Source organism: Trachypithecus francoisi, unplaced genomic scaffold (assembly GCF_009764315.1).
Source record: "Trachypithecus francoisi isolate TF-2019V2 unplaced genomic scaffold, Tfra_2.0 Lachesis_group4, whole genome shotgun sequence".
NCBI classification, from domain to species: domain Eukaryota; kingdom Metazoa; phylum Chordata; class Mammalia; order Primates; family Cercopithecidae; genus Trachypithecus; species Trachypithecus francoisi.
In genome coordinates, this window is record NW_022681469.1 from 79,353,863 (window position 1) to 79,371,967 (window position 18,105).

An 18,105-nucleotide genomic window follows, 5' to 3' on the forward strand; every position below is an offset into this window, starting at 1 on the left:
ATCATTCACTTGTCTGACACACACAGGAGGCAATCAGGTTTCACGGCCAACTCTGATTGATTAGTACTGGCTGACTGGAGGGCCAGTGAAGATGGTTCTCAGGCTGCGTCTCGGCAGAGCAGACCTGTGATTGATTTTGGTGTCTGCCATGGACACCAGATGGATACTGGTGTCACACTTCCAAACTGCCAGCTCTGTTTCTCTCCCTGCACAGAGTAATTTTCCTAAAACACCCACGCCATCATGTTATCTTTCTATTCAAGAATCTTATTTCTTGAGAAGGACCAGCGTATTTCTTTATTTAAGAACTTCTTTATTTCTTTCCACTTCTAATATCAACCTCTCTGACCAATTTTGAAGATCTTCTAAAATGCGATCTAGCCTAACTTTCCCAACTTGCTTCCTACCATCCCCCAAACATGAGCTTTCTTTCAATTAGGATGGTCTCCTCATAGTCTCCCATGTGCTAGTTTCTTCCTTCCTTTGTTCATTCTGCTTAACTTAAAATGCTCTATTTGTTTATCCTCATTAATCCAATGAATGTTTTCAAAGAGCAGATCAATTACCAGTATTTTCTGTAAAGCTTCACTAAGCATGCCAGATTCAGGAAAGTCTTTCCATATCCAAACTGTACTTCAGTTCTATTAATATTTGATCGTATTTATCCTGTATTATGTTTTGTCTCTGTAAATTATTTTCTAAATTAGAAACATAATAGAACCACATGCAACAAGTTTGATAAAAAAGTAAAAATTACTCATAATTCCATATCCTTAAAATTATTATTTTCATATATTTTCTGTTTTTCTTCATAGTCATACTACTTGTATGATTGGAATCATTGTATAAATATACATATTATGTAAATATATAGAGAGACAGTGGTCCTTTTAACCAATATAATTTGTGTAGATATTTCACAATTTAAAAAAGGCTTATTAGACTGGAGAATATAAAAAAGACTTTATATACCTTAAGAAGTTAATATTAAAATTGAAATATAAAAGTGTGCATTCCTTCACCAATATTCTAAAGTAGGACCTAGGTCTTCTCTGAGTATATGTCCCCTGATTGGAGTTCGGAAGCATTTTCTTGCATAAAGCACATCCGTAAGGCACTGACATCATTTTTAATGACTCCTATTTCTGGGCATTTAGATCAGTTAATTCAGTTAACAAATAGTTTTTGAGCACTACCCAAAGACAGGTGCTGTTGGGGTTCTTTGGATACACCGGTGAACACAACAGACAAATTATTAGCTAGAGATGGGTCTAGGCAGATAATTAAAACAGAGAGATAGAAAATGATTGGGTCATTACTCCAGTTAGCAGGATGTCCTCTCTTGTAAGTGACATTTCAACAGAGAGCTAAATGACAAGACAGAGCCAGCCATCTGCAGCTCAGGGAGAAGAGAGAGCTCCGAGTCAACAGCTCAAAGGTAGGAATAGCTTGGTTTGTCTGAGGAACAAAAAGAATGCCACTGGAGCTGCCATGTAGTTGGCAAGAGTACAAGTCTTGTGAGACTGGGATAAGGAGGTCGGCAGGGGTCAAATGGGGAGGACATTCCTATATCCAGATTCATCAATATTTAACATTTTGCCCCATTTTGTTCCATCAACATCTTTTGCTCTTTCTGTCTCCCTAATGCATGACAACTAAATGCAATACATGATCCCTGGCTGCTGCAGCCTGCACTGGAGAGGAAAATGATACAAAGGGCAGTGTCAGGACAAATGAGACAACTGGAATATGGACTGCAGTCTGGATGTTCATGTTTTTTTTATATACCCCAAAGCTTCCAGCGAAAGTCAGGCACGTGTGTGCGTGTGCGTGTGTGTGTTTAGTATATGTGCAGCCAGGAGGAAGCAGTTCAACAGATTTCAAGGATGTACTCTTTTCAATCCATCTGCCAATTACCGCATTTTATTCATGTACAAACACACACACACACACACACACACACACACACACACACACACGCCTTTCAGTAGTTCTATTCCCCCACAAAATGGTCCAACTCTGGTCAAAGTGAAGCCAGAAATATTTTCAGCCAAGGTTCTGATGGCTCCCAAGACCCACTTTTAAATTTTGTAACACTTCTCCAGGCCTCCTGGTTTGCTCAATTATCTTCTCATTGTGTTTCCTTTTTATCAATCAACGCTAGGCAGGGCCAGGACATGTCTGCTCTCAGCTGGCCCCATCTAGCTGCCACAGCGCTTGCCTAAACCCCTGAGATGCCCTTGACAGCTCCACGGTTATCATCCTTTCTGTCTCCAGCCTGACCTTCCCTCATAATCACACTTGAGCAGCTCTCAGACAATCCTTTTGTAATGTAAACCACTCACTCCTCCTTTTCAACCCCTACCCCTGTTGGCCCATTAGCAGGGACTCAATTGTTGCTCCCTGTCACCACAATCACAGTTAAGTCACTATTGTGCTTCTCCCAACAGAATTGCTGTAGTTCCAACTATTTAAAATTATTATTAATAATTCCTGTGGCAACTGCTCCTCTCTTCCTACTATGACTATTATTCCTATAACAATTTGGCTGTTGCAGCTCAAGAGAGGTGCTAAATATGTACTTGTTGACTGATAATGCATGTACATAAGGTTACACTAAAAAAACTACAGCTCTTTAGCTAGGAAATTCAAAGGCTCAGGGGAGTAATTTGAAAAGGTTTATAAAACCACAAGCAAAATTAATACTAAGCACATGGACTTATTTATTAAATATTAGAATTCTGAACCAAGGGGAACACACACACACACACAAACACACACACACACACACACACACATACAAGCTTAACTGAGCTATAATTCAAATACCATAGAATTCACCCCATTTTTAGAATTCACCATATTGTTCAATGGTTTGTAGTACACAGAAAGTAGGTCCTTGAATAATGTCATTTTGTTACAATGTTGATGAGAAAAAAAAAAAAGGATTTCCTGGTCCAGGGCCACCGTCAGGGTGGAGTTTGCAAATTCTGCCCATGTCTGAGTGGGTTTTCTCCTGGCTCCACTCCAGCTTCTTCCCATATCCCAAAGCTACATAAGTCAGGCGAAAGTGCGATTCTACATGGTCCCAGTGTGAATGACTGTGGGGGTGTGTGTCGGTGCAACCTGCTACGGGGTGGCATCCTGTCTAGGACTGGTTCCCATCCTGTGCCCTGAGTTGCAGGGATAGGCTCCCACCATCCACCACCCTGAACTGGAATAAGCAGGTTGGAAAAGGAACAAATGAATAAATAAAATTCATCATAAAAAATCTTTCAAGTATATAATTATACAGAAGCATGACAATAAACACTGTGATAGAAAAGCACCCAGTGAGCCCACTGCATTTGTGATTGTGATTGAACTGCCTGGTGGTAGGCGATGCCTTAAAATTTTCGCTTCGTCAACACTTATTAATTTAACCCACTACCACTCTGACTCCCCGTCACTCACTGATCCACCAAGAATTGGGTAAGGAATTATCTTACTTTTTTTTTTTAAACTTTCTTAAATGTACATATAACTTAGATTTCTTTCAATGTTAAATATTAGAAGTGTTTTGGGTCTTTATTTAGAAGTGTGGTGATGTTTTTGTGACCATAAATTGTTGCATCATAAGAACTCAACTCCTGCTTGTATAATTAGACTATGGTAAAATTGATTTCATTATATATTGTTTTGCTTAAAGTCACAGTTTCCCAAGAACCAACTGATGACAGTAAGTAAGGACTTACTGCATTCACATAGTTGTACGACCATCACCATAATAAATTTCAGGACATTTTCAAGGGACATCACCAAGACAGAATTTTTAGACCAAACGAAGCTAAATACTCTTCAATATAGCAAGGAAAAACACAATAACACATATGGAACTTGTTTCTTACAAAAGATGGTATACATTGAAGATATAAAGAGGATAAGGGGAACATTAAAAGGTCATGGAGGGGGCCAGGCTCATTGGCTCACGCCTGTAATCCCAGCACTTTGGGAGGCTGAGGTGGGTGGATCAGGAGGTCAGGAGATCGAGACCATCCTGGCTAATAGTAGAGACAGTAGAAAACCCTGTCTCTACTAAAAGTACAAAAAATTAGCCAGGCGCGTTGGTGGGCTCCTGTAGTCCCAGCTACTTGGGAGGCTGAGGTAGGAGAATGGCGTGAACCCAGGAGGCGGAGCTTGCAGTGAGCCGAGATCGCGCCACTGCACTCCAACCTGGGCAACAGTGCAAGACTCTGTCTTAAAAAAAAAAAAAAAAATCATGGAGGAAAAAAATCATAACCCTCTTCATCCCCCCAAATGAGTTCCTGGGTATGACCGTCAGATACAGGATATTCTATAGACTGCTCTCCCCAAGGTTTGATCACAAAGGCTCAACTAGGGGTACAAGGTGAAGGTGAATTAGGAACTTCAAATTATTTTCAAGTCCACAACTCAGTTGAAATGCTTAACTCTATAGAATGCACAGAAGTCAGGGGTGACAATATTTTCTGTGTGACATGAACACCTGCTCAGGCAAAATGAATCTAAGAGGCTTGTCTATGTATATATAGATGAGGCAGCCAACAGAAGAACTATTATTTCCAATTACTGGCTGATGGGAGCCACATTTGAATCCATGTCCAGAAATGAAAACTCCAAAAACATTCTGTTTCTAAACCCCAAACCCACTCAGTCTCTCATGAAAATTGCTCATGAAAATTGCTGTGTATTAGCAGCACACAGAGTCATACAAGACTGAAAGGTTCTTTGTGGAGGAAAGAATGTTTTTAGACTAAGTAACTTTTCTCTGTTAAGGCTGCACTAACACGCTAATAATTTCCATCAATGCTTAAATGGTTTCAGGAAGCACATACACAGTATATAAAATCAGTGTGACAGAGGAAACGCGCAGATCGAGCTTGCAAAAGTGTCTTAGAAAGGAAACAGCTTAATATAATAATGGGAGTTACTACTTCCTGTATTAGGAAAATAAAAGCAACAGCAACATTCATCTGAATGAATGCAAAACTACTTAGCAAAACAAATTTCACAGACACAAGGCCAGCAGCCAGTTCTAATAACCTAAATTTAATGTTTAACTTTGACCGCTGAGTAGTATCTTCTCTAGCCTTTAATTACGACATCTAATTTTCTTATGCTACTTTCCATTAATTATATTGTACACATATGAAGGTGCCAAGTAATTGTCTATATAAAAAAAAATAAAAGCGTTCAAGATACGGGGCATGGTTAAAAAGTGTTGAATTCAGTTGGGTGTGTGTATATGTGTGTTTATACAAGTAGAAGTACATGAGAATAAAAACAGAGGCCACAGTAATGTGTATTGGCCACATAATTCATGGACATTCAGCACATACGTACTCTCTTGCCCTCACCATGCACTTACAAATGTATAAAGACACTATAGAAGAAACACTATTACTCTATAACTAGAGGTAACCTTGAATTGTACTGTACAAAAAAGTAAAATTAGAGAAAAATAATCACAATCATAAACAAGAGAGATAATATTCTTCTTTAAAAATAAGATGGAAAATTGATAATGAAAAGGCACCATACCGTCCTGGAAACAAATGGACTTTGGAGATGGATCCCATAGTGCTGTGGCACAGACGTTGTATCCACTCCTTGGAGGTCTTGTTTACCCATGAGAACAATGGAGGTAATGATGAGTATTCGTCGTGTGATGTTGTGAGGATGAACTGACAGGGTACTTCTACACAGTACCAAGCTCATACCAAGCACTCAAAACTTGATGTCTTATCAATGACTTTTAAAGTTCTAAAGGGAATTCGACGTCTTAAGTGCTCCTCCTGTGGTAGGTACTGTGCTCTATGTTTTCTATATCTCACTTAATCCTCACAAAACCCAGATAAACCTTGTATTCCTGCTTTCCTGACAGGAAAATGGAGACTTGGAGAGGTGAACTGACTTGCTTCAGGCCATTTGGCTATTAACAGGTAGTAGCAATATTTGAATCCGGGTCTTAAAAATTCTACAACTAGTTAAGAAATGGTATTAAATACCCAAGCCAGCATGTAGTGACCTTCCCCTTCAATATGAGGGGTTGGGGAGATCAAGAAGACTTCATTCCAAACTCTAAAAGAAGAGCCATACATTCCCAGGTATCTGAAGGACTGACACACAAATCATGCTTTTTGCCTATAAGCAAACACTTCAAAGTGCTATTTTTAATTGAAAGTTTGCAGCTGTATTATTTAAACGTGGCACTTCTGCTTTCTCCTCCTCCCTTTCCGCCCCGTGACCAGGAGTACCCCTGGAAAGCAGTGCATGGCCCTGCTGGGGAAGGCAGGGGCACCCCCATTCCCAGTCTTCTGCAAAATGGGCATGCAGGCCCAGGCAAACGACTAGACCTTTCTGAGTTTCTGTTTCCTCATTTGAACAAGTATATCCAATGTTCCAAGGTTATTTTGAGGGTTAAAGGAAATATATTCACTTTCTATATGTCAGTGCTGAACCTCACAGTATTATTAATTACAATCCCAACCTTGGCACACTGTGTGACAAATTCTCCTAGACATTATTTCACCTCACCCTTAGCAGAGCGTTTGGCCCAGACAACCTACCCACACAATAGTAATATTTTTCCCTTTCCCCTCAGGGAGGAGTTAGGGAATGACAGAGGTGGGGGTTGGAGAAGCAACATGCCGTTGTGAAGGCCTGAGCTACCAGCTGCCTCGGAGAACCAATGCCAGTCGCCATCAGGCGTGGATGAACGACTGACAAGCCACACTCTGGCTCGTCCCCCTCAGATTTCAGTGGTGGCCTTGGTCAGTCCCTCCACTCCCTCCTTTCTTGGTGACCTGGATGCATCCCAATTTGCTGTTTCCAATGATCTGGACTGGAGCAGCTTGGGAAAAAAAACAGCCTTGCTAAATGCTGTGTAAAGTAATGACACTGAGAGAAAACTTGAAAGCCTAAAAGGATATCCTGGATGCTCGCCATATGTAATTGCCTTGTTGGTACTGGTAACTAAAATAGCATTGCAGGGATATTTACCCAATTTTCATAAAAACTATTATGGCTTTATTTTGAAAGCAAGTAACTACAGAGCCATGTGGCCTGTTGGTAAATGTTCCAGTGATTAACTGAGAAATGTGGAGGTGGGTGGAAGAAGGCTGCGAGGCATACGAATTTGAGAAAAACAAAATTTAGAAAAGGATGTTTTTTGAATTTTCAAAGCTAAAAGCATTCTGGTCTCTAGAATGATGTTCCATCTAACAGTGCTAAGACCTACACCCCAAGAGAGAAAGGAGGAAACATGGGCACATCTGTTTCAATGGTTATTTTTGAACATGTTCAGGGTTTTCAGGGTTATGTTTTCAAATTCAGGTTTCCTTAGCGTTAAAATCTTGGCACAGATCAAGAGCAAGTTACAAAGCCAAACTGCATTTTTTAGAATTAGCCCTCTTGCAGAGATAGGAGGCCCTACTGTCTTTTCTGCCTGCAGCCCTGCCCAGCCCTCTTCTATCCCTGGTAGGAATTCTTTGAGCCCAGACCAAGGTCTGCAAAGCTGAAGGACAGGTTTGGGAGTTGCCAGAGTGTCTGTGAAAGCCAGGGAAGGGATGGGTTGGGTTACCCTGGGGTGAGATCTGGCCAGACCTCCTGTCCCACTGCCATTCATAGCCTCACCTGTGAAACTCACATAAAACTGATAATCTAGGATGAAAACGGAGAGTAAGAAAGTAACGTAACCCATGTAACCTAGAAACCCCAACAAACTCTCCTGTGTTGATGCTTCAAATGGCTGTCTTCTGGATCTACTAAAGAATTCATAGTAAGTACATCCCCATTACCAGCAGTATGGCATTACTGAAGCCTTCACCATGGCTGTTATCCTCACCACTGCCACCACCATCTCAACAACCACCACAACTATTACCATCACCCTTACCACCACCACCACTACCACTTATCTCTTTCACCACTATTACCATTATCTCCTCTACCACCACCACCACCATTATCTCCTTCACCACCACTACCCCCACCACTACCACCATCACCTCTTCCACCACTACCACTATCTCCTCCACTACCACCACCACCACTATTATCTCTTTCATCACCACTAACCCCACCACTACCACAATCACCACCTCCACCACCACCACCACCACCACCACCACCACCACTATCTCCTTCATCACCACTACCACCATCACCTCTTCCACCACTACCGCCATCTCCTCCATCACCACCACCACCACCACCACCATTATCTCCTCATCACCACTAACTCCATAACTACCACCATCACCTCTTCTACCATTATCACCATCACCTCCTCCACCACCACCATTATCTCCTTCATCACCACTACCCCTACACTACCACCATCACCTCTTCCGCCACTACCACATCAACCACCATCACCTCCACCACCACCACCACCACGACCACCACCACTACCACCATTATCTCCTTCATCACCACTACCCCCACCACTACCACCATCACCTCCTCCACCACCATCATCATCACCACCACCACCACCATTATCTCCTTCATCACCACTACCACCATCACCTCTTCCACCACTACCACCATCTCCTCCACCACCACCACCACCATTATCTCCGTCATCATCACTACCCCCACCACTACCACCATCACTTCCTCCACCACCATCACCACCACCACCACCACCACTATCTCCTTCATCGCCACTACCATCACCTCTTCCACCACCACCATCTCCTCCATCACCACCACCACCACCATATCTCCTTCATCACCACTACCCCTACAACTACTACCATCACCTCTTCACCACTACCACCATCACCTCCTCCTCCACCACCACCACCATCACCTCTTCACCACTACCACTATCTCCTCCACTACCACCACCACCACTACCACCATCACCTCTTCTACCATTATCACCATCACCTCCTCCTCCACCACCACCACCACCACCACCACCACCACCACTATCTCCTTCATCACCACTACCACCATCACCTCTTCCACCACTACCGCCATCTCCTCCATCACCACCACCACCACCATTATCTCTTCATCACCACTAACTCCATAACTACCACCATCACCTCTTCTACCATTATCACCATCACCTCCTCCACCACCACCATTATCTCCTTCATCACCACTACCCCTACAACTACCACCATCACCTCTTCCGCCACTACCACATCAACCACCATCACCTCCACCACCACCACCACGACCACCACCACTACCACCATTATCTCCTTCATCACCACTACCCCCACCACTACCACCATCACCTCCTCCACCACCATCATCATCACCACCACCACCACCATTATCTCCTTCATCACCACTACCACCATCACCTCTTCCACTACCACCATCTCCTCCACCACCACCACCACCATTATCTCCGTCATCATCACTACCCCCACCACTACCACCATCACTTCCTCCACCACCATCACCACCACCACCACCACTATCTCCTTCATCGCCACTACCATCACCTCTTCCACCACCACCATCTCCTCCATCACCACCACCACCATTATCTCCTTCATCACCACTACCCCTACAACTACTACCATCACCTCTTCCACCACTACCACCATCACCTCCTCCTCCACCACCACCACCACCATATCTCCTTCATCACCACTACTCCTACAACTACCACCATCACCTCTTCCACCACTACCACTATCACCTCCTCCTCCACCACCACCACCACCATTATCTCCTTTATCACTGCTACCCCCACCACTACCACCATCACTTCCTCCACCACCATCACCACCACACCACCACTATCTCCTTCATCGCCACTACCATCACCTCTTCCACCACCACCATCTCCTCCATCACCACCACCACCATTATCTCCTTCATCACCACTACCCCTACAACTACTACCATCACCTCTTCCACCACTACCACCATCACCTCCTCCTCCACCACCACCACCATTATCTCCTTCATCACCACTACCCCTACAACTACCACCATCACCTCTTCCACCACTACCACTATCACCTCCTCCTCCACCACCACCACCATTATCTCCTTTATCACTGCTACCCCCACCACTACCACCATCACCTCCTCCACCACCACCACCACCATCACCTTATCTCCTTCATCACCACTACCCCAACTACCACCATCACCTCTTCCACCACTACCACCATCACCTCCTCCACCATCACCACCACCACCACCATTATCTCCTTCATCACCACTACCGCCACCACTACCACCATCACCTCTTCCACCACTACCACCATCTCCTCCACCACCACCACCACCATTATCTCCTTCATCACCACTACCACCACCACTACCACCATCACCTCCACCACCACCACCACCACCATTATCTCCTTCATCACCACTACCCCTACCACTACCACCAACACCTCCTCCACCACCATCACCATCACCACCACCACCACCATTATCTCCTTCATCACCACTACCACCATCACCTCTTCCACCACTACCACTATCTCCTCCACCACCACCACCACCACCATTATCTCCTTCATCACCACTACTGCCACCACCACCACCACCACTACCACCATCACCTCTTCCACCACTACCGCCATCTCCTCCATCACCACTACCACCACCAGCTCCTCCAGCACTGCTGCTGCCATCATTTTCACCTCCTTCGTCACCACCACTGTCATCACTAGCATCACCAACACAAACACTGCCACCACTATCACAACCATTCACACCCCTCTCACTACCACCACTATGCAGAGCAAGACTTAAAGCCAGGTCTGGCTGGCTCCAGAGCTTGCGCTTTTACATACTTTGTTTTATTACAAAACCAGAGAAAAAGAAAAGCAAAGTAAAAAAACTGGCTTTCCTTCCAAAAACACTGGTACGAGACATTTCACAGGAATCCACTTTACTACTGGCCATTTTCATTAAATACAGGCACTCTGATCTCCTTAAAAATACAAATGCAGGAGGACACGCCCCTGGATGAGTATGTCCACTGTTGCAAGGGGCCCAATGCTCACTGCGACACCCAACTCAACCTGCTGCCAGCATGCCAGATAGAGGGAAAATGGTCGCTGATATAAATATATGTCAGATATTCCAGGGAAAAGCCATTCTACTCATGAAGTCTTTTTTTCCCCCCTTGATAATGTCTGCTCTGGATCTGTGGAGAAATGTGAAAGCAAATGACATCGGGAAAGATGAAGCAAAGACCACCACATCTGAGTGTTGGTAATTTAAGATAGGGTACTGCTCTCCTAACAAGACAGAATTTCATTTAGTATTTTAAAATGCCATAAACTCTTAGTCTAAGTTACTTTCTGTAGAAAAGTGACCATGTTTTCAAGTTCTGGCTAGTAACATTATTCCATTCCTAGTCCCATGACTCAATAATTTCTATCATGTGAAAGATAGTCCCAGATGATTTAGCATCAATACAAAATAAATATATTAATTACAACTCAGGCAAAAAAAAAATATATGTAGTAACATTTCAATGAATTGATAAATGTTTGTTGTGTGAAAATACAAGATCAGGGAATTGCTTCCGTCATTGGAAACCACTTAGAAGATAGTTTCTCTGCCTTAAACTTGAGCTGTTATAATTATCAGATTAAAAATTTTTAAATATTAATTTTTTTTTTTTTTTTGAGACAGAGTCTCGCTCTGTCGCCCAGGCTGGAGTGCAGTGGCCGGATCTCAGCTTACTGCAAGCTCCGCGGCCTCCCGGGTTTATGCCATTCTCCTGCCTCAGCCTCCCGAGTAGCTGGGACTACAGGCGCCCGCCACCTCGCCCAGCTAGTTTTTTGTATTTTTTCGTAGAGACGGGGTTTCACCAGGTTAGTCAGGATGGTCTCGATCTCCTGACCTCATGACCCGCCCGTCTCGGCCTCCCAAAGTGCTGGGATTACAGGCTTGAGCCACCACGCCCGGCCTTAAATATTAAATTTTAAAGCTAAATTACAAAGTTAAAAATGCTACAAAAATCTATTTATTATTAAAAAATTAAAATGAAGGAATATGTCAGTAAAAGTAGAATCAATATAATTATATTAGGCTTGTGTAAAAAAGCAATATTTGTTGTCACATAAAACATTACAACAAAATATCACAACAGTCACATGGATATTTTTCAATTCATCTTTATAATAAAATTATTCTGTAAAAGAATTATAACTCTATTTTCTACAGAAAGGTTCAGTAGAAGTAAAACTTTGTACTTCTTGGGGCATGAGTTACATCTCTGTAATTCTGTAGCAAAAAACTTGTCCCTCCAAACAGGATGCACCAAGTGTTTAACACATTAATTATCATCCTTCATCAAGCATAAAACTAACAGTCAGGAAATACAGCTGCAATGGCACAATTACCAACACACTCAGAATACACCCTGAAGCAAAGAAAACAAATGGCTTGCTTTTCATTAACAGAGCTTGGTAACCCTCTTTAAAGACAATGTTTTCTTTCCAGTCAGAGTCCCAAAAGGCATTTCAGGGGTTATTTGCTTAGGTAAACCCACAGAATAAATTAATCGTGGAAATATTTACTTAAATTTCAAAATGGCCATTATCAACATACAGTGCCATTCAGAATAAAATTATATATATTAAAAGATGACTTGATAAAATACAAATCTTATAAACACAGGACATGTATTAAAAATACTGGTGCAAGAGGGTTGAGAAGTCACACAATATCTTATCCTTGTATTTTACTGTGATACATAAAGTATTAATGATTTCCATCTTCATGTTTTGTGGCATACAAAACAATATGCAATGTACTTATATCGATGTAATAGTGAGTTGTGTCATAACAGGATTCCATTATATCATATTTGAGTACACATAAAGAAAAATATTAGGTTGGTGTAAAAGTAATTGTGGTTTTTGCCACTAAAAGTAATAGAAAAACCTGTAATTACTTTTGCACCAACCTAATAATTATCTATCAGCTTGAGATTCTAATGCAATATGTCATCATTGAAAGCCCAGATGAATAACATTCTAGAGAGGTAACAAAAGAACAAAAGTACAGTTTATTTGGTTGGTTTCTGAACATTTATTCTTAATATTACCATAACATCATCATTATACCTTAACAGATACATTATTACTCCCACTAAGATTATATTACAATTAAACCATGAACTATTACTTAAACCATAATTTAAGGAAGGTTCTGGGGATGTAAAAGCTAACAGATAGTCATCTGCCCAAAATATTTGTAAGTATGTCCTGAACCATTGCTGTCAAACTTTCACTAAATTATCTGCTCAGAAATGCTCTAGCATAATCAGCTTGATCTTCTCTGCAGGATAAATGTCGTAGCAAAAATTAAGGAGCCATATTTTCCTCAGCACAGGAGGCCAGGGATACACATATGGGTTCTTCCATGCTTGTGGCACAACTTCAATTTCATGAATTCACATTGTACTTTATATGCAACTAACTCATGCCTGAAGTTCTTCTGAATTATATCTGGGGTAGGCATCATTTCATCTTGGTGTATGTAATGTACAGTTGTCTTGTAAAAGACAGATAACCTTTGAAATGATATATAAAAGAAAACCCAATTCACATTCATGCCCTCAACCCTAAAAGCCTCTGCCTCATCAAAGAGTAAAATCCATGGGATTTCGCTCAGGCCTGTATAAGAATTATGAATAGTGTGAGTTATACTTTTAACCAGTCTGCCTTGGTCAGAATGCCTGCTTCTGAAGGTGCTGAAAACAGCAGTAAATCAGAGATGATGAAGCTCCTGCCAACACTGGCAACACTGCCAGTGTGAAGGGGAAGGCTGAGCACACTGTGTACAAAACATTTGGCTGGACAAAAGAGGATACATAAGAAATAAAAGGTCCTTCCCCTTTCCCTGAAGTGCTTATAGTTGACAGAGCAAAACAGTACACACTCTGAATGCATTCACCATGCAACATGCCAGCTAGTGCCAATCAATGGGGTGCAGCCAGCTGGGAGGGGATAATGAGGAACACATTCTTTGGCCAGGTGTCCTGTCTGCAGCACAAGGTGAGTGGACTTTCCTGGGTTCCTCTTGGAATCTTCATTTTAAGGGCCAAGGTCTTAAAGCATTTTTTGGTACTTGTATAGATGCAGTGACATTATACACATCTCAAAATCAAAAAAGTGATTTAAGGCAAAAAAAAAAAAAAGAATTTTAATGTTTTGACGTCAAGCAAGGTGATGAAATGCATACAAATTGCTTGAACAATTAAGAGCAAGGCAAGTTCAAGGTGAACTTTAGCTAGTTCACGCCCTTTTTTTTCTTTCAAAGACATGACCCGGCAATGAAGTAACCACTGTTCCCTCATCATTCTTAAAATCCTTTTGGAACCAAAATCACTTCTTTGTCTCAATATGCATTCATCTTTTGTAACCAGGAGAGAGAAAAACAACTCCATGTGCAGATCCAATACTGAGAATCAGACACTGTGCATGTATCCTTTCTGAGTCCAAAAATCATTGAGTTTAATACCGCTTTTTCAATTAGAAAATACTGCTGTAGTCTTACAGAAAAATTCAATTTTATGTTGGATGGTACTCTCAGAATAAAATGATACATTTCAGAAGTAAGGGAGGAAAGAAGGATACCTTCTAAAGTGAGGATATTTGAATATAATAATTAAAAGTAGTTTATGGGACTTCTACAATTTCCCCTTTAGCAATGTCAAACAAGTATTTTAAAGGAGCAGGACCAATCATTAGATTCAAGTTCACCACAATTCATCTCCCAGTAACATGTATCCTAATATTCAATGTGTGTTTTTGGATTGCAGTAGATTATCATTGTATTGAATCCTGATGCAGTAAAAAAATATAAAAAAAGACTCTGCTTGGGGCACAGTTCTCTTTCGCATTCTGAGTCCTGGAATAATGACGCTTTCTGCAATGGACTTTGCTTGTGATACAAACAAAATTTTACTTTTCTCAAGATTTTCTAGTGGCCCCTCTAGCTTCCATACCTTTAAAGTAGTAAATTCATATGGTTGATAACCTTTGAAGCTCTCATGGATGGCTGCCATAGTGTGAGAAGTTTTCTCCCAAAAATGAAGCAGAGTGGTCTGCAAAGAAAGACAGTAAAGCTAGTAATGTTTTGAAAGCCCAGTTCTAGTCCTGGGCCCCAGGGAAGTATGACTCTATGTAGCTTTGAAGATTCTTTAAAACATGATTCTAACTCATTCCCAAGTTTCCCATTATGCCCCCATTTACACTCTGTATTTCAGCCAAACTACATGCCTCCCTCTTTCCCCGAATGCTGCCTCCCAGAACTCATCCTGCTCTCACCAACTGGGACCTTCTCCTTTCCATTCTGTTTTTCTCATCTGATCCATCCTCCAAAACCCAGGGTAAATAATTAACGATCTATTGTTGCCATCCCTCAGCTAATTCTATTTCTCCCTCTTTAAGCTTTCATTGGATTTCTTAGAACTTATTTCACTTAGCACACCCTGCTCTGTCCTAGAGGTATAGAAAAATAGACTTCACTATCTCCACATTCTTCCTAAACTTTGAGCTCTTTGAAGACAAGGAACCTGGTCTTATTTTTTTAATTTTTTTTTTTTTGAGATGGAGTCTCTCTCTGTCGCCCAGGCTGGAGTGATCTCAGCTCACTTCGCCTCCCAGGTTCAAGCAATTCTCCTGCCTCGGCCTCCCAAGCAGCTGCAACTACAGGCGCCTGCCACCAAGCCCGACTAATTTTTGTATTTTTTTTAGTAGAGATGGGGTTTCACCATGTTGGCCAGGCTGGTCTCGAACTCCTGACCTCAAGTGATCCACCTGCCTCAGCCTCCCAAAGTGCTGGGATTACAGGCAAGAGCCACTGTGCCCAGCCCTGGTCTTAACTGTTATATTTCCTACAACATCTAGCATTCTGCATCCTGCCCTCAGTTGGTGCTCAGTAGCGTTGCTGATGGACAGTGTTATCCGGAAGGAGCTCAGAGGCTAACAGGGGAAACAAAAACACATGCATCGAATACTGACAACCTGATGAGAAAGATCTGCCATGACATGGACAGACACAATGCTAAGTGAGTTCAGAGGAGGCTTACTGGAAGAGGTGACATTCTGTCTGGTACATTAAAAAGAATGGAATTTGGAAAGGCATGGATGGAGGAGAAAGGCACTCCAGGTAGAAGGGACCCCATAAGTAAATGTAGAGAAGTGGGAAATTATGGTATATACAGAGAATAGCTACTATTTGGTTTGATTAAACTGTAGGATGCTAGAAGGCAGAGATGTGGGAAGTGAAATTATGGAAAGGCATTCAGAACTTCACAATGGCCAAAGCATACTTTTAGCTCAAACACCATTTTTATGTTACTTAAACCTCGTGCCATCCTTGGTTCATTGTAACAAACATCACTTTGTTACCTGGTATGTTGCTAGCATGTGAGACAAGAGATTGCATCTGCTTGCTCCAAGAAGATCCACTTTTTGACACACATCCATCTTCAATTTGTCAAAGTTTTTTTTTGCAAGGCGCACTTGTGTTTGTACCTATGAAAATAAAAAGGAATTTCTGAATCACTCTAACCCTTAAGTAGGTAAAATTTGCAGGTGAGATGAGACCAACAGCAGGCCTTTTCTCTTTCACATATGAAAACACTTTTGAAAATTCCAGACAAATGGGAAGATGTTACAACATCCATTCTTTACCTCCAAAGGAGCCAAATGAGAGTACTGCACATTATGATTTTATAGCATACTTGCCATCCTAATTCTATTTTTCTTAGTCTAATGTTAAAATTCCTTTCTTCTCAAGGCATTCACAAACTGACCATGGTTGGGAGAAGACTGGAGACAAGCAGGGTGGTGAGGAAATCATCTTTGCTCCATTGTTTTCCTACAGTCTTTGGAAGCTGAGTTCCTGTATACCCTTCACTCAGCTTCCCCTAATGTTAACATCTTACAGAACATGCTACATTAGTTAAAACAAAGAAATTTACATTGATACAATTCTATTTACTAACCAACAGATTTTATTTGGATTTCACCAGTTTTCCCACTAATGTGCTTTTTCTGTTCCAGGATCCAATCTAAGATTCCATAGGAGGGAATTTTGACACAGCCTAAAAAAACTTTCCCATGGATGAAACTTTTTACTACTGAGTAATGTGTACTAGCAATCCTCAATTGATCCTTGAACCATACAGGAATTCAAGGATGGAGTGAAGGTCAGGGAAACATTCAGAAACATCTATTTTACACATTATTTCATAACAAAATAGAAAGTTTTACAATTTGATACAGCTGCATTGAAAATTGTGAAGTTGAGGCCAGGAACGGTGGCTCAAGCCTGTAATTTCAACACTTTAGGAGGCTGAGGCGGGTGGGTCACTTGATCTCAGGAGTTTGAGATCAGCCTGGGCAAAATGGTGAAACCCCATCTCTACAACAACAGCAAAGGTGTTCATGCCTACAGTCCCAGCTAGTAGGGAGGTTAAGGTGGGAGGATAACTTGAGCGTGGGAGGTGGAGGTTGCAGTCAGCCAAGATTGTGCCACTGCACTCCAGCCTGGGTGAGAGTGAGAGCCTGTCTCAAAAAACACAAACAAATAAACATACAGCAACAACAAAACCAAAAAACAAAACAATATATGATGTTAAAATTCCATCTTCCTTCAATCTAAAGTGTGAACACACAATAGTTTGGCTAGAGAAAACCAGTCAATTTTTCAAAAACCACCTTATTGAGGTATGATTGACATATAAAAAGCTGTATATATTCAGTGTATTCAGTGCAATGAGTTCAAATATTAATTTATCTCAGATCATTATAAAGTTATAGATACTAGATAGGTTACTGAGAGTTGGTGGTAATACTGATGTATTAACAATAACTCTTTCATCATAGGATACCAGGAGGGCATGGACAATGTTACCTTGTTCATCATTATATTGCCTAGCAACCTGGTGCAAAGCAGGTACTGAATACATATCTGTTGGCTGAATAAAGACATTTTTCAGGCCATTGCAAAAGATGAGGTATCTGCGTGCATTTTAAAATATAACCTTTAAAGTAGTTTAAGAAGTGATGACTTTATTTTCTAATAAAAATAAATACATAGATCATTTTATATAAAATACATTTT

The 18,105-nt window shown here is 41.5% G+C and overlaps 1 protein-coding gene across 14 annotated transcripts in view; it reads right to left on the reverse strand.

Moving 5' to 3' along the window:
* ICA1 (islet cell autoantigen 1) overlaps positions 1-18,105 on the reverse strand; it is a 165,477-nt gene that overhangs the window by 32,755 nt on the left and 114,617 nt on the right. For all 14 annotated transcript variants that reach the window (XR_004432779.1, XM_033192514.1, XM_033192505.1 and 11 more), the window contains exons 7-8: positions 16,386-16,511; positions 14,978-15,076 (exon numbers count right to left, since the gene is read on the reverse strand). Coding sequence is in view for 13 of the 14 variants with exons in the window: in XM_033192514.1 (XP_033048405.1) it covers positions 14,978-15,076; positions 16,386-16,511 (225 nt within the window). In the remaining variant the exon portion in view is untranslated. The remainder of the gene's footprint in view (positions 1-14,977; positions 15,077-16,385; positions 16,512-18,105) is intronic.